This window comes from Epargyreus clarus, unplaced genomic scaffold (genome assembly GCF_041222505.1).
Source record: "Epargyreus clarus isolate Ecla_fem2 unplaced genomic scaffold, WU_Ecla_fem_2.2 ptg000006l, whole genome shotgun sequence".
Classification (NCBI taxonomy): Eukaryota; Metazoa; Arthropoda; class Insecta; order Lepidoptera; family Hesperiidae; genus Epargyreus; species Epargyreus clarus.
The window spans coordinates 7,805,393-7,825,409 of record NW_027332214.1 but is presented as its reverse complement, the minus strand read 5'-3'; the positions used below and the strand labels follow the sequence as shown (position 1 = coordinate 7,825,409).

General features: G+C 34.5%; 2 protein-coding genes across 3 annotated transcripts in view; one reads left to right on the top strand and one right to left on the bottom strand.

Annotated features, from left to right (window-relative positions):
• The window catches only part of LOC140742871 (probable Rho GTPase-activating protein CG5521), a 29,702-nt gene extending 17,783 nt beyond the window's left edge, over window positions 1–11,919 (bottom strand). The window contains exons 1-16 of the mRNA XM_073073913.1: window positions 11,659–11,919; window positions 11,203–11,313; window positions 10,190–10,207; window positions 9,492–9,663; window positions 8,833–9,413; window positions 8,427–8,723; window positions 7,730–7,911; window positions 7,117–7,260; window positions 6,155–6,336; window positions 5,804–5,886; window positions 5,572–5,723; window positions 4,666–4,831; window positions 2,948–3,064; window positions 2,364–2,462; window positions 2,181–2,282; window positions 1,540–1,784 (exon numbers count right to left, since the gene is read on the bottom strand). Coding sequence (XP_072930014.1) covers window positions 1,540–1,784; window positions 2,181–2,282; window positions 2,364–2,462; window positions 2,948–3,064; window positions 4,666–4,831; window positions 5,572–5,723; window positions 5,804–5,886; window positions 6,155–6,336; window positions 7,117–7,260; window positions 7,730–7,911; window positions 8,427–8,723; window positions 8,833–9,413; window positions 9,492–9,663; window positions 10,190–10,207; window positions 11,203–11,313; window positions 11,659–11,764 — 2,757 coding nt within the window. The 5' untranslated portion in view covers window positions 11,765–11,919. The remainder of the gene's footprint in view (window positions 1–1,539; window positions 1,785–2,180; window positions 2,283–2,363; window positions 2,463–2,947; window positions 3,065–4,665; window positions 4,832–5,571; window positions 5,724–5,803; window positions 5,887–6,154; window positions 6,337–7,116; window positions 7,261–7,729; window positions 7,912–8,426; window positions 8,724–8,832; window positions 9,414–9,491; window positions 9,664–10,189; window positions 10,208–11,202; window positions 11,314–11,658) is intronic.
• A 3,192-nt stretch (window positions 11,920–15,111) lies between these two features.
• LOC140742868 (uncharacterized) lies at window positions 15,112–19,704 on the top strand. Of its 2 annotated transcripts, XM_073073909.1 has the most exons (4): window positions 15,112–15,503; window positions 18,469–18,565; window positions 18,908–19,241; window positions 19,588–19,704. In XM_073073909.1, exons 1-4 carry the CDS (start codon window positions 15,369–15,371, stop codon window positions 19,601–19,603), a joined length of 582 nt encoding a protein of 193 aa, XP_072930010.1. In that variant the 5' UTR covers window positions 15,112–15,368; the 3' UTR covers window positions 19,604–19,704. The 2 variants fall into 2 exon arrangements, with proteins under 2 accessions (XP_072930010.1, XP_072930009.1); XM_073073908.1 differs by having other exon boundaries at window positions 15,116–15,503; window positions 18,908–19,704.
• Window positions 19,705–20,017: the final 313 nt, after the last annotated feature.

Below are 20,017 nucleotides of genomic sequence, written 5' to 3'. Positions count from 1 at the left end.
ATGAGCTTGTAGAATTTATAGACGACTAAAGTTATTGGCCCGGCCATTTACACCTCATAACGGTAAATAATACTACAATCGATCGAAAAAATAAACAGATAAAAAAAAGACTTGTCTAATTAGCAAAAAATATAAATCAAAACCTCTCTCCTCTTGAGCCTCCTGAGGAGCCTTCTTTTTCCTGGTCCTCTTTCGCATTGGCAATCCTTAAAGCATTTTGCGTTGGACAACAGTTCGCACAACCTTAACAACACCATACATTGACCGCGGTTGGAGCACGTTTAAAATAAATAGGACAAAAAATGCACAATAGAAGAATAATGAACTCGAAAACAAAACATGATCCGATCGAGATAAAATGGGAATAACAATATTTTATTACACCATCTGTCGGGCGGTCAGATATCGAGTGATAAGTAACACGCCTGCTATATTTGTGATATCTATTAACATTCAGATGGATGGTGTAAAGCGACGCGATTTGCGACGTAGGCGAGATGACGGTGTAACAAGTCATAGTACTTTAATGTTTACTCACTAATTTACAGTTAAGTAAAGTTTGATTTTGGGTTTTCCTAATCTGTACGCGGGCAACCAGTGGCTTGTTTTGGCTAATTGTTTTCGTTGATGGAATAAATTGATTTAAGAGTACACTTAAACAATTTTACAAGTATTTCCAATTGGAAATAATTATAAATCTACACAGTACATTAACGCGACTAATCAATTGGTTTTAGTATATCGTGACCGATCTACGATGTTATGGAATGTTGGATACATTGGAATGTTGTATGGGTGTCTGATAGTGGTTTAATATCAAATGCGTTAATGTTTAATTACTACTAACTCTAAATGTTTTCAAAGAGATTACTTAATCCGCCTGTAACTATTTTTCGACGAGGTTCATTCATGAGTAGTTTCAAAAAACATGGTATAAGAGATATGAACAGTAAATATCAGCTCCTACCAGCTTTGGGGCATCATAATAGAGTATACAACAGGTTTTCATATTTATGAAAAGACAGCCGTATCCAGCATTAGTACATTCATACTACAATAATATTTAAAATAAGGGTTAATTTATTAGCCACTCTCAAAAGGACAATTATCGTTTAACATGTTTTTGTTATTTTTTCTTGATTGTACTTGTGTTGTGTTATTCACTTCGTTAATAGACGGGACTGTCAACATTTCTTTATTATAATTAAGTTACATTTTCTTTTATTTTTTATATTTGAGCCTAACGATAAAGTAGGCGTGTTACCAGATGGAAAGTATTCAACGTCGCCTATGTACATATGCATCACCAGAGGAGTCGTCAATGCATCCCCGGCTTTGAAGGAGAGCTCTTTTTGCACCATTTTTGAAGAGCCCCATGTCATAGTGCTCCGGAAATACCTCAGGAGGAAGTACATTCCACATATTGCACTATCGTGGCAAGAACGTCCGCGGAAACCGACATACATCCATACATATACAATACACATACAATAATAGAAAAATAAACAATACCGTGTCGTATTGTTTATTGTGACCGACCTTGAGCAGAGTGCCATTGAGGTGTATGAGGTAGTTGAAGAGATGGTGGTGGGCTTGCGGGTCGCGCAGCAGGTTGGGGTCGCCGAGCGCGGCCAGCATGCGCTGCCACAGCACGCACGCCACGTCGGGCAGCCAGCCGCGCGCGCTGCCGCCCAGCACCACGCCCACGCCCGCCCCCGCCCCGCCGCCGCCCGCACCGCCCGCCCCGCCGCCCCCGCCCTCGCCCGCCTCGCCCTCCGACCACTCTGTTGAAAAGCAGGTTGATCCGCGTTTCGTTCTCTCACCTTGCGTGTTGGAAACGAAACGACCTATTATTAGTATGTGATGATTGATGATGTTGAATAATGTAGGGCAGAAAATAACGGGTTGGTTAGATATACCGTACAATGTTTCACGTATTTTTAAAGTCCCTGTAATTATTGTAATATATACATTCAGAACGTTTACATGAAAAAATAACAAATAACGAACAAAAACCTCAAGTATTTTTTTAATATAACAGCTCTGCTAATCAACCTGTTACTTTTGCTACCCTAACGAAGCAATATTGCAGATATGTCTTTATTGTAAAATAATGTTCTTTTGTTAATGGCATTAACATAATAATAATAGCTTCAGTTTACATTTTCTCTATAACTTACCCACATTACCTCCATCCGAAGCCAAGTCAATTTGTAGCGGGGAATCCTTGATTGAACTGCTCTCTACGCCACTAGAGGGCGCCGGCGATGGAGAACGAGAGCCTTTGAAACAAATAAAACATTTGTAGCACCAATAGATTTATTAATTGTTTTACCGGTATAATTTATAGTTGGCTTACTTACCACTTGCAGAGTCCCTTTCGTCCTGTTGAGACGATTGCCTCAGAGAGTCGAGAGAGTAAGATCTTCTTGGCTTCGTCACAATCGTGTCTTTGGTTTCGTCTAATGGAACAAACATAAGGACAATATTTAAATTGAATTCCTCATAGTAAAAATACCTACTTTAAAGTACATTAATAATTATTATATAACATTTTAATCATAATATGATATCATGATATAATAATAAAAGAAGTATTCTCAATGGTTAAAATTAACCAAAAATATTTTTTATTACTAATGTACCAACAATTATTTTGTTATTTATCTAGCTATTAACGTAATTTACAGACATTGGATAACTGATCAAGCAATTAAAATAATGATAAATCAAAAATTATATTATATGCATAACTTTTGGGAAAGGAACAAATATCCCGAAAAGTGTGAGGGGGTGTCGGGCATACTTTTGAAAAATTCAATTATTATTAAACTTCAATAGTGTGATGTATGTATGTAGAATAATGTAGCTTTATCTCATGTCAATGAATACCTATAGATAATATAGTATTTAAGAAATAGAGACGTAGTATTTGTAGTGTACTGACCAGTGTTGTGCCGCGGCTCGCGGGCGAGGTGCGGGTCGGAGCGCGCGCGCGGCAGCGGCCGGCGCGCCGCCGCGTCCTTGCGCGGGTGCGCCTCGTGCGACACGCGCGGCGACTTGCCTACGGACATGCATATTTAATTATTTACTATTGGTTCTATTTTTATAAGAGTATTTCGATTAACTTATAGCGTAATTTTTGTCGGATTCCAAATTAAAATGATATTCAACAGGGTTGATTAGTAAATAAAAAAATTACATAAAAATATAAACATACAAGAGTTGTTAAAAAAAAAAGATTTTTATGATTTAAGTACATTACTTTCATACTTTTTCAATTTCAATTTTTTTTTAAGTATTAATAAAATAGATACCAAAAGTGTAGCACCATGATGTTAAATATTTTAAGACGAGACTCCTAAATATTTCTAAATATTATTTAAAATAATAATAAAAATATCTATCATTTATTGCAGTGATCTTTGAAAACCTTTAAAGATCAATTAACATCCTTACTATTTTTAACCAGAAAAAAATCTAAAAAAAAATTCAATACGGATTTATTAATTTATATACAGGGTGAATTTTTAAAACGGGCCTTCAGGGCCAAATCCGAAACTATAAGGATTAGCGAAAAAAGCTGAAAGGAGTTACGAGGCCGATTTTGATAAAAACTAAAACTGCATCATTAGTTTTTTAAAATATTTTTTTCCTCAGCCGGGAATCGAACGAGTTCATTTTGAAAAAAAAGACACCTCTATATTATTCCACTATCTGATAGTGTCGCTTATAAGGATCAAATTCTGGCAAGTAATGTTATGTGACAAATTAAAGGAAAAGGAAAAATTTGAAGAAAATACGTATTTTTTCATACATTGGCATACTAATCCTTAAGGATTATACATAACAAATGATTTATGTATAATTCTTTAGAAACATACATAAGTCATACCATTGAAGAATTTGTTGGTTAATCAAGTAATTATTCGATGTTATGACTATGACATACGGCTTAGTATGAGAAAGTAATAATTTGGCAAATAAGTCACCGCCGTTTTTAGGATTTATTTTTTAATGAAAATAGATAACTGATTAAATAGTAAATTCTTATTGCTTGTAGTTTAAAACTTCGTTTCAACGTTAAATATGATTTTCTATATCTCTTTTTTTAGTAATCACTCGGATTTGACTCTAAAAAGTAATTCTCGCAAATTGTCAACTTTTCATCTGTATTAAACGAAACTCCGCCCATAGCTAAATCGGACATAAAAATATAAATTATTGGGAAACAAAACGTCCATTTCGAATGATTAGAAACATTGAGCCAAAAAAAAAGTTAATACACGAAATATTTAAATTGATGAATGGCGGGAACTTAACTGCCAAATTAATATGAAAAAATATGTATTTTCTTAAATTTGAGGCTTTTCCTTTAGTTTGTCATTTATCATTACTTTCCAGATTTTGATCCTTATAAGCAACACTATCAGATAGTGGAATAATATAGAGGGTGCATTTTTTTTTTCAAAATGAACTCGTTCGATTCCCGACTAGGGAAAAAGTTATTTAAAAAAAGTAATGATGCAGTTTTAGTTTTTATCAAAATCGGCCTCGTAACTCCTTTCAGCATTTTTCGCTAATCCTTATAGTTTCGGATTTGGCCCTGAAGGCCCGTTTTAAAAATTCACCCTGTATATATCAATTACTATTAGTGTATGTTACCGGGCGTCCTGGCGTCTGCGGCGGCGCGTCCGGGCGGTTGCGCGCGCGGCGGCGCCGGGGCGGGCGGCACGCGGCGCGCGCGGCCGCGCTCGGCGCCCGCGCCCTCCGCCAGCTCCAGCGAGTACACGTGCCGCGCCAGCACGCGCGTCAGCGTCTCCATTGTTTTCTGAACACACAATGACATTATTTATTTAGAACTTTATCTTATATATAAAATTTTCGTATCACAATGTTAGCTACCGTACTCCTCCGAAACGGCTTTACCGATTTTCACCAAATTTTATATGCATATTCAGTAGGTCTGACAATCGGCTACTATCTATTTTTCATACACCTAAGTGATAAGGGTTGTTCACCCTTAACATTTTTTGATGTATCTAGCAACACAACATTTGTCGGGTCAGTTAGTTATACCATAAAAATTGATACAAAAAGCAGAGTTAATGTTAGAAGCATTCTCTACCAGTCAACTTTTGGGTAAAGCAGAAAATATGCAAGGCATAATTACATATTGTTACGATAAGAAAACCATATGGATGTCATTAATGTGTCTAAAAAGTTGTATACGTTGCCGAGCTGGCAGATAAGAAATAGGCCATATTATGTCTAATCATGTGGACTGCATGCTCCAATAATGCATCCATGCAATGCATGTAAATGTCACAAGCAATAAAAATAATATACAAAATATAAATATACCAATGCTAAAATAAATACTTGAATTTATGTTTTTAAGATGTATGACTTCTAAAAGGAAACTATAAAAACAAAAAAATAAAACAATTATGAAGTGGTCCCTATTAGTAAAGTTATATAAAAATATCGTAATACTTGTCATATTAATTTTTTTTTAACTTTGATATAAATGTTATACTTTCGCGAAGTCAACAAATTAATATTTCTTACCGCCCACTCCTTTATCAAATCCTCCCAATGGGTAAGCCTCGAAAGTAAGTCCATGAAATTCTGCCAAAGTTCCGGTTTTACTGCCACATTCAGATTGGCTTTGATCCACGTCACTATGAGCGTTTGGAACAAAGCAGGTGCTAAAAACCCACCTGTAATATTTACAATTAGACTTAATTAAAACATCCTCAATTAATTTATATCGAAACTAAAAATTACGAAATAATCTTACCAAGTGAATCCTGCTTCCTTTTTGGTGGTACCTTAGTAAGTACCAATGATGTGATTTGTAGAAGCACCAATAACAGCTGCTCCCTGTAAAAATTCAATATAAATTATACATTCCAACATTGTTTTCAAGAGTTGCAGATGCGTTATCTGCGGCTGACCTCAACTGTATATGGGGTTGATTACAGATGTCTAGGTTTGGCAGTAGTTTTCCACATGCTCATTAGTTAGTTATATAGATAACTTAGATAAGTACATGTCTCGTTTTGTGGACAGCCTTAACTGCTTGACTGATTTTAACATACGAGGAACACTTTTAAGCAATTGGATTTTTGTAATGTAAAGCAGCACTGACCACGAGTTGGCGTCCATGTTGACATGCATGACCATGTATCTGTATATGTTGAGCACGCGCTTGCAGGTGTCGGTCTGCTCGTCGAGCAGCTGCTGGTGGCCGAGCGCGCCGGGCGGCGCCACCGGCGACGGGCTCGCCACGAACACGTTCGCCGCTTGCGTCATGAACACTTGCAGCACGTTCTGGGGAGTGCAGCCTCACTTCATTTATCCATCTATATAATAACTATTGAAGTAGCCTAGTGGTTAAGCAACTTGGCTTCTTGATCAAAGGGTCCGAGTTTCAAATCCCCGGCACGCATCTCTAATTTTTCAAAGTTATGTGCGTATTAGAAATCAATTATCACTTGCTTAAACGATAAAGGAAAACATCGTGAGGAAACCTGCATACCTGAAGAAACTTTATAAAAAAAGTTTTCAACGGTATGTGAAGTCTACCAATTCGTACTTCGCGCTTGGCCAACGCGGTGGACTATGGCCTAATCCTTCTAATTCTGAGAGACTTGTACCCAACATTAACATTAATGGATTGATGATGATGATTATGACGATAACTATTTAATAACGCCTAAATGTATTTTAATTTACGGTCTGCCTGTCTGTGTACTTGTTATTGTATTTAGGCACCGAAATTTTGAGAGGACCTTTATATTTATGTATGTAATTTTCATTCTTTTTATCTCTTCGAAATCTGCGATGTGCCCTATAAAGTAAAGGACTTCATCACTGGTCGAACGAGTGATGAATCTTATATCTATTATGGATAATTTAAATGTTCTAATACGGGAGAAGAAGTATGCGGCGTGAATGAAACTTCACACTATGCGTTATCTTCACCTTTACCGTTTACCTTTTCCTGTCATTTAATTTTACTGTAATTTAGTGTTGGTGACCGATGTTGGTAAATTCCAATAACCAATATTATAAGCTTGTTACATAAATGAGGAAAATAACAAAACATACCTGTAGCCCGGCGCGCACCAATATGTTGTCGCGTCCCAATGCACCCAGGTAAGAGTCGTTGCGTAACCGACGCGGCGGGACCAGAGGCTCGCCTCCGCTGATGTCGACCGGGCTTTCCATAAGAAACGGTGGAATTTCTATCACCTGTAAATAGATATGCAATAAAGTAGAGCAATAAATTATAGTTTACTTTATTAGGGTTTAAAGCCATAAAAATCTCCTTCACAGTGTAAAATAGACCAAATTTAAATAAAAATAGAATTTAAATAATAGCCTAACACAAATATTGTTTTTTTATTATCAATTAGAATTAATATATTAATAGTGTCTTCATGCTATATTTACAGCAGGGTTATTGTCAGGGGTGACTTCACGGTATTGGCAATTATTTAGGAATCTGTTTGATTGATTGATTGAATTCTTATGAGGATTTAGGAGATACCTTAGATAAGTTATCTCCTTAAGACGTCTTTCGAAAATCCAGAGTTTGACACTGTTATTAGATAAAAATAGTGAGGCGGTGGTGAAGACTTGAACCGTAGAGGTTTCTACCAGTTTCAAAACCTTGTTTATTAACTACTTTGTCTATATGAACATAGTACTAAGTACTAACATTCATTTGTATCCAGTCCTTGTACAGCGCGATGACGCGGCGTACGGCGGCGGCGTGCGAGAAGGGCAGCAGGAAGGCCTGGCGCAGCACCTCGATGGTGAAGTCCACGTGCTCGCGCGACGAGCAGCACAGCACGTCGCGCACCACCTGCTCCGAGCTCAGCTCCTCGTATGTACCCGAACCTACGACGTTCCAATATTTGAGGTCTTTCGCCATCACTGCTGGGACGTCTCTTTTTGGAGGGAGATAGATTTAGGCCACAGTCCAGTGTTGATAAAATTCAAGTTGGTAGACTTTACACTTTGAGAACTTTTTTATAGAAAGGCCAAACATGACATAGGTTTCACGATGTTTTATTTTACCATTAAAACCAGTGATAAATTAATTAAGCATAAAATAAAAACAATGCTCAAAATTTTTCATTTTCATTTGTCAGCCTATGTAATTAATTTATGATATACTCATAACTGCAAAGACCCTGAGGTGCATGAGTGATGAAACCCCAGCAAGGAGATTGAACTTCAAAACCAACTCCTGTTTAGGTTGTAATTTTTTTTTAATACGTATTACTGAAAAGTTGGTGTAATTATAGTGCCTAGGCCTAAAAGCAGCTATCGCACAGCTGTTGATCAATTAAAACCATGCAGCAAAATTTTACAATAAAATAAAATGATTTATAACTAACAATAATTCTTACCACCGGATTCCAAACTAGGATGTTGTGTATTTGAAGCGGAGTCATGTGACGATGCTCTACTAGAGTCTGACGGGTGGCCCACAGTAAAGGATGTCTCTTCCTCGTGGTGTAAAGATGTTGCCGGCGTAGGTGTGTTGGAATGAGCCTGATTCGACGTCATGCTGGTCATTGAAGACGGCTGTCCATTATCACTCCCTTGTCTCTTCATGAAATGTGCATAACTTGCTACCCATTTAATCAGGATAACTCTGCACACGACATGATCATCCTCTAGTATATTATGCTGAACAGGAAGTTCTAAAAATATGTCACAAATATGTGATTATAAATTGAAGTAAAACAAATTCAAAGAACATTATATCATATCATAATATTCTAAGAAAAAAATATCATGGAAACTACTTACCAAGGTTTGGTTTGTATAATGAATTTTTGTGATTGAACTGTGGGCATATTATGGGGAGGTAGAAAGCTTTAAACTTCTCCAAAAGGAATGCAAAGCATCTCATCGCCTTCGCATGTGATCTGTCTTTCCACTGTATCTTTGTAACTGATGTGGCCATTCCATCAAGTAGTATATCAAAGAAATACTTAGTTTCATTGTCCACAACTCTCTCATTGGCACTTGCTGGTAAAAGTGGCTGGATGTCCACACTTTGAACGGGGTTGAGGGCATTTGTGTCATGAAATATTGACGCGGATACATTCGCCAATTTACCCATTATACCAGTTGGAGTTTGCTCTACCACAACTTTCTTTGGACCTTCAGAAGCTGTTGCAAAATTTGGATGTTGCATTATGTCCTCCATTTTGAAGTCCCCAGATTCACCTGATATGTTTGTGATTAGATCGTAACCCTTGGCCTTAAATGGGGATCCCATAGGTGGTAAACAGGACTCGGGGAGCCCTGGCACAAGGGATGCAAACATTCTGTGCACCTCGAAAGGAGCATTGTCACCTAATGCCTGATACCATAGCAGAAAATATCTGTAAATAATTCATTGTATTAAAAAAAAATTATTACCGACTCAGTTTTCAAAGTGTGTAAGGGACTTTATGTTATACCTTAAAGCTTCTGCTCGGAGTTTTTGGGAGTTGCCTCCGTGGAGAAGCTTTAAAAATATCCTTGTCAGAGAATGTAATTGCCATCTTTTTCCTATTAATTCTGGGAGTAGGCATAACACTTTTTCTAGGAGAGACAGAGCACCCTCCAGCTCTTCCCTGCCTGCTTTGTGAACTATAAATATAAAAATATTGCTTTACAAAACCATACACACATTTAAATAAGTAGTTAATAAGCATACATAGCTGATGAATGATTTAAAGTATAACATGCTATGTCAGAAACATTTAAAAGGTTGGTTATTAGTTATTACAATCACAATAACAATGGGTCATACAAAATTTGGCAGCATGGCAAGGCTATGTAGCAATTTGTTAATGGATAAAAGCCTGCATAGATAAAAACTTAAGATAAATCCTTCCATTTGAGATTAAATATCATAGTATGATAAGCTAGCAATGGGTATGATAACACTGTGCAATTCGAAAATATTTCCAACGAATATTCTATTATTGGCAACTTAAATATACGGGTCGTTATAAATAAATGTTAGTGAAATTATTGATGATTTATGATTAAAAAAAAGTTAAATAAGCCCCAATTTTAAAAGTTTCACCAATATTAATTTAATTTTTGAAGTAATTAATATAAATTAATTTGTATTAAAATGCCTGACCAATCAAAAATACCCATCACTCACCGAGATGAAACGGAAGTTCTGTATGGCAGAAACAGAAAAATAATTTATAAGTATATATACAAATAGATCTAATGCTTTACAGTTGTAAAGTGCAATAGTAATTTAATTACAAGGGATGAGTTATATTCACATAGATTACATGGAAGTTAAGCTTTTTAATTACCAAGAAATATTTCAAAGTCATGGTAATATAATTTCTTTTGCCTATTGTGCTTATACAAAACAAAAGTTGTGCATCACACATTTATAGATATAACACAACAGTTTTTTTTCTTCAAAACCGAAGATAAGAAAGATATCTTTAATCTTATATACAATCTTTGTGTTATGAAGTGGTTTCAAATATGATTGATTTAACTCTAAAATAATAATTATAAGTCAGGAAGCCCTAGTTGTTTTCAATTGCCTTGATCATAAGCTGGTTTTATACAGTTAACTATAGTAATGTTTGTTATTAACTAGCTAAACATATACTATCTCTAATAACCAATATTTAAAGGGAAATTTATTACTGTGTAAGTATTTTAGTCACAACTCGAAAAATACATACTAAATAAATATTGTCATCTATAATTATAATAAAATGTTGTAATTATTCACGTAATTTATGTATGTCATGCAAGATACTTATATAAAAAATAGCATTTGGTTGTCTATATTAATGTCTGTATAGACAATACAAAAAGCAAGTATTGCACTATGATATAGCAACATTGACATACATTCACAACATTGCTTATATTTCTTTACTATGTTTAAAATATTGCTATCAACAGGAGTAACATGATAAAGTATGTTCCAAGCATTGACCAACTGTGGAAAGATTCAAATCCAAGTATTGGACGCACAAGAATGTATATGGGACATATTTTATACCATTGTTATTTGTTATTCTAAAATGTATTCAAAATTGGCTGTGCCTTTGTTTATAGAAACAAATTGCTAGAAAAGGCAATTATAGTAGATTTATGCATAAAACTTAATAAGCAATAGTATAAGTAGATCATAGTTACCTCTTTGGCGAAGGTTATTTTCAGCAAGTATGAAATTATCATACAGTATAAAGTATACATGGCTGAAGTTAGCTTCAAAATATGTTTTGGCTTCGTCCGCATCGAAATGCTCTGAAATATAATAGCTAAATGAATAACAATGTTGTTCTCATTACCAATAGTGTGGCCAAGACTTATTATACAGTTATATGTCGTGTGTACGTGTAATTAGTATAGTAATTAACATCTACACATAAACAGATGTTTAGAAATTAGAAATCATTAAGAAAATCGAACTTCATTGTGCGATAAACTTGAAGATACAGAGGTACATCAATTACAGTTATTCTCAACTAATTAGCATGTTTAACGGAATGTAGCGGTGATGGCACTTATAAAATACGCAATTGAGGCCCTACACACTAGTTATTTGTTTGATCTAATGTTATATCCAATAGAAAGACACGATTTGCTTACCTAAGACAATTTTTAAATGCTTTAGTCGGGTTGCAGAGTCCTTTTTCGAATCCTGTATTTTGACTGTAGATTTTTTGACATCTTGGTGAGATTTCTTAGTAAACATAGCGATGGCGACTTTAGAAGGTTACGATGTAATTGTTTTTCATTATTATATTTAAAAATATTTAATTTTCACATTGTTTTTTTCATAGTTTTCACTGGACATTATCATTCATCTGTTTGAGTTTTCACTAACAAAACTACAAAAGTCACTTTATATTACAGATAAAATAAATCAAGTTGACGTAAGCGTTTATTTTTTTAAACACAGGTCTAACACATACATAAGGCCAAGTTGTCTATGGATACATATTATTACCAAAAAAACATGTACATTTTGCTAAATAGTAAAATATTTACTAATACATTGAAATATATACAAAAATATATAAGCAAAAATGCCATAATTTCTAATCGTGTGAATTTTGTGTTTTTCTATTTATTATATAAAGAACGCAGTAGGATATGCCGTAATCACAGTATAAGGATATACAGTATTTTATCTTCATACAAACGCACGAAACGCAAGCCACGCCTACTCGCCTCGGGCCGGTACTAACTCGGTACACGAACATTCGTGAATGTGCCACGGTGACGAGCGGGTGATGTGACGGTTTTTTTTAGCAGTATATTTTTTTGTTTCATGATTAATATGGCGAAGAAAAGTTATAGACTATATTGTGCTGTTTTTAGTTGCTTAAATTTATCAATAACACATCCAGATATAACATTTTTAAACTGCCTGGAAACTCCGAAAGGTAAGACAATTACAATGATTTTTATGTTAATACTAGATACTTAATCTACTAGGTACTACTACTACTAAATTAGATTAGTTTTTAATTAATATAATTTGATATTTAAAAAAAATACGTATTATTGTTGTAATTTTGGTTCAGTAGACAGGTGTTAGTTTGTTATTTGAGGTTATCCCTCTTCTAAATTAATAGAATAAAACTATATCAGACGACCCGCATGGCGGAGCGGCCACCATACCGGTCTGACGCGCAAAGGGTCCAGGGTTCGATCCCCGGCCAGACAGATGTCTAAATGATGAAATTAGATTTCTGTTTCTGGGTCTGGGTGTTTGTGTATTTGTCTATGTGTGTGTACATGGCACCCACGACACAGGGAATCCTATGAGGGGCTGTGAGTGTAGAAAGCGTTTATTTAGCGTTTATTTCTTCGAACAATTTACAACTTTTATATTATTATTATATTATTCTATTATATTATACTATTATATTATTCCCGCGCAAAATAAAACTCGAAACTGTTGATAAACGAAGGGCTTGTTTGCACAACGCACGCGTCGTATTTATTCGTCGTCACGCGGCGCAACAAAGACTTAGGGCGTGGCTTAGCAGCCTTTCGGCACCCGTTTGTTCGCGCGATATGCCGCCGAGGGACTATTCTGAATGAGGTAATATAAATATTAGAAAATGAGAATTGATCTTAATTTATTTAGATCAATATTTTATTATTGTTGTATTATTTTAAGATCGTCAAAAATAAGAAACTACCATTTGAAAGGTATTTTCTTGATAGGTCAACACCTTTGTTTACATTTTGGACACCCAATTATGAATCGGAGTATAGATTATATTAAAATTATTATTAAATATTTAAACTAAATTTTGCATAATTTATGTTAATTTATAAGCTATCATGTCGAACATATTTCATATTTTATTGTTGTAACTGTCAAGTACCCAATTATAAGAATAGCTTTTATTACGTAATATATACATATTAAGAAACATAACATGCATTTTCATTCAACACTTTCTATATAATTAACTATAGCATTCATTTGTTTAAATAAAAAAAATACAACATTTACAATCAAAAAATTAAAAAGAAAGTCAAGTATGCAGATGTAATTAAAAAACTGTAGGCAGGCAGCCCTAACGCGTTACCGTGCCCAGCGCAACCGTAGGTATCTAATTCAAGGTTAGGGCCGAGTTAAATTACTGTATATCCTTATACTGTGCCGTAATCATGTAACTGTCTTAAGGTATCTACACACTGCGTTATATAAACGTCAACGTAATGACGTAATATTAAAACAATATTAAAGTAAAGGTACGATTCCAAGAGTTTAATAAATAACCTGGTACGATCTATACTCAGATCTATAGAATTTATTTTTTCTTATTGAATCTTATTGAATTGAAAGAGGGTCCCGGTTTCGATTCCCCGCTAGACAGGTATCTGAATAATGAATTCCGATTCCTGTTTCTAGGCCTGGGTGTTTGTGTATTTGTCTATGTGTGTGTCCATGGCGCCCACAATACAAGGAATCCACTAGGGGCGTTGATTGGAAATGTATGGGCAAAGACATTGCTCATACTAAGGGTACAGATAAGTTTGTCCGACTGTATTAACTCTGTGCCTACAACGAAAATAAATTACGAATTTATGGATAAACTGGTTAATAAATTTTGAAGGTGGTAGAACCCTTTGTGGTTCGACTCCGGCGGCACCACCGCCACACCTATTTCAACCTAATAACAGCAGTGTTAAGCGCTGCTGTGTTCCGGTTTGAAGGGTGTGGTAAGGGAGACAGACTTTTCCGAGGCGTTCCAGCTTAGTCCTCAGGGGTAGCGGCGCATCTGTGGCCGACCTCAGGTAGGAATATCTAATCCTATCTGGGGTTGATTACAGATGTCCATGGGCGGCAGTAGCCACTTACCATCAGGTGGACTGCATGCTCGTCTGCTACTCTTATATTATAAAAAAAAAAAAAAAAAAAAAAAAAAAACTGGAATCCCACAGCTGAGTTTTTTATATTTATTATAAACTAAATATATCGAATACACCCATTTCTGCCTAATAGCAGCAGTGTTAAGCGCTGCCGTGTACCGCTTTGAAGGTCGTGGAAAGGGACATATTACTACCCCTCCCTGGCTTATTTTACTTAGGCCTCAGATAGAAACCGAATCTTATCTGGGGTTGATTACAAATTTCCCTGGGCGGCAGGAGCTACGTACCATCAGGTGGACTGCGTACTGTTTACTGCTTCAACAATACATGCTAATTGAAGAAGACCACGTAATATCGCCAAGTATTGGTTGCAATGAAAGTCGTTATGTTTTTTTTTAATATTTATCCCCTTTTATACTTAATAAGAAACCCTATACATACTTATGAGTTTTTTTGACTACTGTTCCCTGTGTTGTATGTCATTATAATTTTATTTAAATATAAATCTTTGTTAAATAGAAGTATGACATGTAAATTATTTAATAAGGAAATAAAATTTCAATTGGGGAACCACATTTAATAATATTATAGGTATTCCTCATGAACTCCCCGTTTTATTTACCCGTACTTCTGAATCACAGGTAGGTATCAGTAGTCGCTTATCACCTATACTTCTGCGTATTACGCGTCGTTGGTAACTGGTTTATATGTATTTATAAATGAATACAACTCGATTAGAACATACATTCGTCAGCACGTTAGTTTAATTGGAAAAACCCGAATACCCGATCTCGCAGAATCATTCTGTACTGTAGTCTCTCTCAATCTTTACACCAAAACGCTTGTATTTTGCCGGTCTACCATGATATTATAATAATTGATTTAAACAATATTAATTCTAGTCAAGTCAGTCTTAAATTACTTACGTTTAATCTTTGTGAATCGTAATCTGTGTCAATAACATGTGGTTCCTAAATACTATTATTGTAGTAACATGTTCGTTCATTGCCGTTTCGGCACGAGAACTAGAAAAACCATACAAAGATGCCATTGGATTTCCGGAAGTCGAAGAAAATGTAAAGGTCCAGAATAAACAGGTACATTGTGTTATTATGTTACACTAAAAAACTTAAAACATAGCCGGACACTTTAAAGTTAAATTTACAGTTATAGATTTAAGAACCTAACGGGTCTTGTGTAAAAAATCAATTGCTTTGCCATGAAGGTTGTATGATGAATTTAGACCTGACAGTTTTAATTAGCAAATTAACGTTCTTCTGGTGGCTTTTTATGGGCGTGTAACCAATACTTAAAAAAATACATGAAACAAACAAATAAATGCAGTTGTACAAAATATTAAATTTCTTGAATACTCTTTTCAATAATATAATAGAAAAGTAGCAAATGCGCACGCAGCTCACACGAAGTTGAGTGGCCACTGCTGCCCATGGAAATCTGTAATTAACCCCATATAGAACTCGGCACGGACTTACTTCCCCTGAGAACTAAGTTGAATTTTGCAAAAAAAGTAATTAGGAGAATTGAAAATAGCAATTTGTAGCATATTTAGAATTTCTATAGTCCGTGTGGTTGAATATCGTATCACAAAGTCTATTAAATTGAATTTAATTGATTAATATAAAACGTTATATTCTGAATCTACGCGAAGTCGCAAGCCTAGCTCGTCTTTAATATACCTAGGTGTATTTATAAATGTACGTAATTTATTATTCAAAATATAATGAAAATTTGGAGATAAATAATTAGTTCGATCAAATAAATCAGGATAATATGCTGAAATTAATCTACAATAAAAACACATATTTTTCAAATATACATACTGCTATATGTAATATTAGTTTTACAAGTGGGCAAAGACTAGCCACTTTTCCCACGCTTTAGCCTAGTATAACGTAACTCTTAGCGTAGTGGGCAACATCTTAAAACTTTTCATGCCAGCTTTCATCTTTCCCTAATCATTACCTGCTCACAATCAATTGTTAAATAGGTAGTTGAAGGTACTCATTTAATCACTTGGCTTGCGAAGAATATGAAGAATGCTAAGTCAGTATAGTTTCATTACAATCAGTTTAATAATTTAAGAATGCATACGAGATAAACGAACAAACAAAATTTAATGTATATAAATTTTCTTGTTCACACTGGTTTCTTTTAAAACCGGTCCGTCGTTATTATAATTTTATAAGTTTAGTATAATATGTCGATAAATATTCACATAACATCCTATAAATACCTAATAAATATTGATAAAAGATTAGAGCGACGACCATTGACTATTGTGAGATATACGTACTCTTGAAAAAACACATGGATTGTATCTATGTACCTAAACCTACTTACTTGAAAAAATCATTGACATGGTACACTTAAGTAATAATTTGGCTAATTCCCCTGATTTGAATCAAAGTTTTCTAGTGAGTAATGAAATTGTTAAATAAAAAAATCAATTCAATTATTCGTTACAGAAAATAACACACTGCAATTTTAATTTAAGTGAATATAAATATCATATCTTTCGACTAAATACATTCATATCTGGATTGTGGTGGCCTAAGAATCCTACCATATAAGTACATATACCTATGAATTACATATTAAATGCCCAAGCATTTCCAGTTCATATTACATGGATTGCAATATTTTAAGATTCGATATCAAGTGTTTTTCTGCCAGGGTCACGATATAAATCATTTAATAAAGATCGTCATTATTGACTCGAGGCATGCTATAATTTTAGCAGTGATAGCCTAATGGTTAAGAAACTCGGCCTCTAGATCGAGGGTTTCGAGGTTCAAATCCTCTGATTTTTCAAATTTATGTGCGCATTAGAAGTTAATTATGCATAATTGTCTACCTTTGCGTGAAAACGACTCATAAATACCGGTTCGGCAATTTTAAGATCAGAATCTGTCTATACAAACATGCAGACAAGCAAACTTTGGTTTGCATAATCGCAATAAGAATGTTCACACAATCTGTCAAATTACGCTTTAAGGTCATTGTGATACAGGTCTGTGGTCATTAGGCTATCTATTGTGGTTTAAATTGTGTATTAAAATAAAATTATTTATCATTTCATTGATTATACCAAAACTTTATGATTATTATATTTATTATACCTACCTACTAAAAACATAAAATTAACAGATACTTACAATTGTTAATTGCAAAACAAAATTAAGTTGATAATAAATCATGGTAATGAATCGTTTATTATGGAAATGTATATGTAATGTGTGTGTATGTATTATGGATATGTATTATCCTACATATAGATGATATAGGAAGATTAAGTAGGAAAGTAATGTAATAAAAACCAGGTGCTTACTTAAATTCTGTGTATAAATATTAATTACACTATAATATTTCATTATTTCATTTTCACCTGCCTGGATCTAAAGTAATATAGGTATATTAATTATTATAATGTACAACATTTTTTTGTAGAATCTATTTACCTATATGCGTTTATCGAACAAGAAAGATAGATAAAAAGTATCCATATTCCAACATAGTCTGACATGAGCGAGGTCGTGGGTAAAGCTAGTGAGCTAGTAGTAGCTAAACGATGATTTGGAGGTGATAAACATGTTCATTTCGAATGCATTTAATGATTTAAAATTTAGATACTTCATACCATTAAGAATACCTACTGGATACATTTGCTTGACTTGAACACCTGGACGAAATCTCGTTGGACCGGTTTTATACAAAATAACTCACGTTACTCAAAATAAGTGCTTTACTAATCCACGTATATGAATATCTTTCATAAACTTTGTCATTACGTTAGTTTTTATAGCGCTTTACAAAAAATAAAATAAATAATTGGCCAATAAAAATTCGGCTACTAATATATTTATAGAGACTTCCACGCGGGGTATTGGTCAGGGTTACTCCATCCACTGAAATACGTCTATAGAATTAGCAGCTTGTCGTCTGTAGATGCGGATACTTAAATCAATTCTCGAATTTCTTGTATCAGTCCAATAGTCAATACATATAAATTTTATATGAATTCATAATATTTATTTTTTACAGAACCGCACTCCAGTATTTTTGCCGTCTATGTGTCGCGAGGATGAACTTTATTACCCTGGCGATCAAAAAGATGACTGGATTTGTGATTGTCGACCAGGTAAAAAGTTTATTTATTGTGTATGCAAAAAATGGATTTACCGGTAAAACCTGAGATTTGCCAACTCTATCAACGAATCTGTGATAAAAACATAATTTAAATATAAGGACTGAGGCTTTATTATTTGTATTTCGAGTTATAATCCCTTAAGATAATCATAATTATCTTAAATCAATATTGTCCGGTAAATATAAAAAAAATACTTAAAATATAATGTCTGCTTGAATGGGCACTATCGCACTAGAGGTTTTGCGAGCTCATAGAATCGTGACAAAATTGAAAAATCATGCACGCAGATAGAAAAATAATATATTTACTTATGTGTATTTTATAACTTTTCAGGATATCTGTACCATCCGAGTACTAACAAGTGCTGGCCAGCATACCGGCAGGGTCCTTGCCAACGTGGCCATTTCCTGGTGTTACCCAATGATTCACCGGTGCCAACTTGTTACATCAACCCTTGCATGATGGACACTCTAGTTATTTGGAACGGAAAGTGCGAGATCTTGGGCTCGACGACCCCGTGTGAATCAAAATTTCCTCCCAGTGTGCTGTGGGTGAACGCAACAAACCTAGTTCTCGACTGTATGGTACTGAACTCGGAAGTTTCTGACGTAAACCGGACGCTGCCCAAAGCTTGCCCGCCAGGCTGTAAAAGGAGCATACAGAATAAGTGCGTGCCAGAAAAATTATAAAATTATAAACATTTCTAGTTATTTACGTGATATACATAAAAACAGCTAAGAGTCAACAAATTGAAGAATACCTACATACTGCGCATTGATTACTTATATGCGCATATATGATTTTTTTAGCATTTATATTTTAATTTAATTCATATGTTACAGTCGAAACGAATGCATTAGAAATTTAATTTTCAAAATAAGTCAAATATACTGAACGCTCACTATTATTTCGTTTTGGTAGACACATCATTCAGTGGTTCAATAAAACTCATACATAAATATTATAGTTAATTTTTAATTTAACGAACTAAATTTATTTACTTATTTTTCTAGTCTGACTGGAAGATAAATAATGGAAGAAGTTATAGTAACGAAGTAGATACTTACGAATACTTAAAGAATAGACCTATTGAAAGACAAAAAATGCCAAATAAAGTTCTTTTTACAATATATTGACTGATTTCTTTTCCTTTTTCAAATGCTTCTTCTCTAATGAAATGAAATACTACCTATTCTTACACTTATTGTTAATACTTATACAAACAAAATACCAAGCTATTTTTTTTGTAAGTAGTAGAAAAATAATATTAGCGATTTCTGTCTAAAACATCATAAGCGCTGCTGTGGTTTGTGGTGTTGTAAGGGAGATTTACATTCCCGAGGCATTCCAGCTTAGACCTCAGTGATAGCGGTGCATTTGTAGCCGAATTCAGATGGGAATCTGGTCTTGTCTGAGGTTAATTGCAGATGTCCATGGGCGGTA

Excerpts from the sequence above, each read along its gene's own strand:
- LOC140742868 (XM_073073908.1), top strand. The coding sequence starts at position 15,369 with ATGTGGTTCCTAAATACTATTATTGTAGTAACATGTTCGTTCATTGCC. Across the intron at positions 15,504-18,468 it reads TAAAGGTCCAGAATAAACAG|AACCGCACTCCAGTATTTTT; the intron begins GTACATTGTGTT and ends TATTTTTTACAG. Across the intron at positions 18,566-18,907 it reads GATTTGTGATTGTCGACCAG|GATATCTGTACCATCCGAGT; the intron begins GTAAAAAGTTTA and ends ATAACTTTTCAG.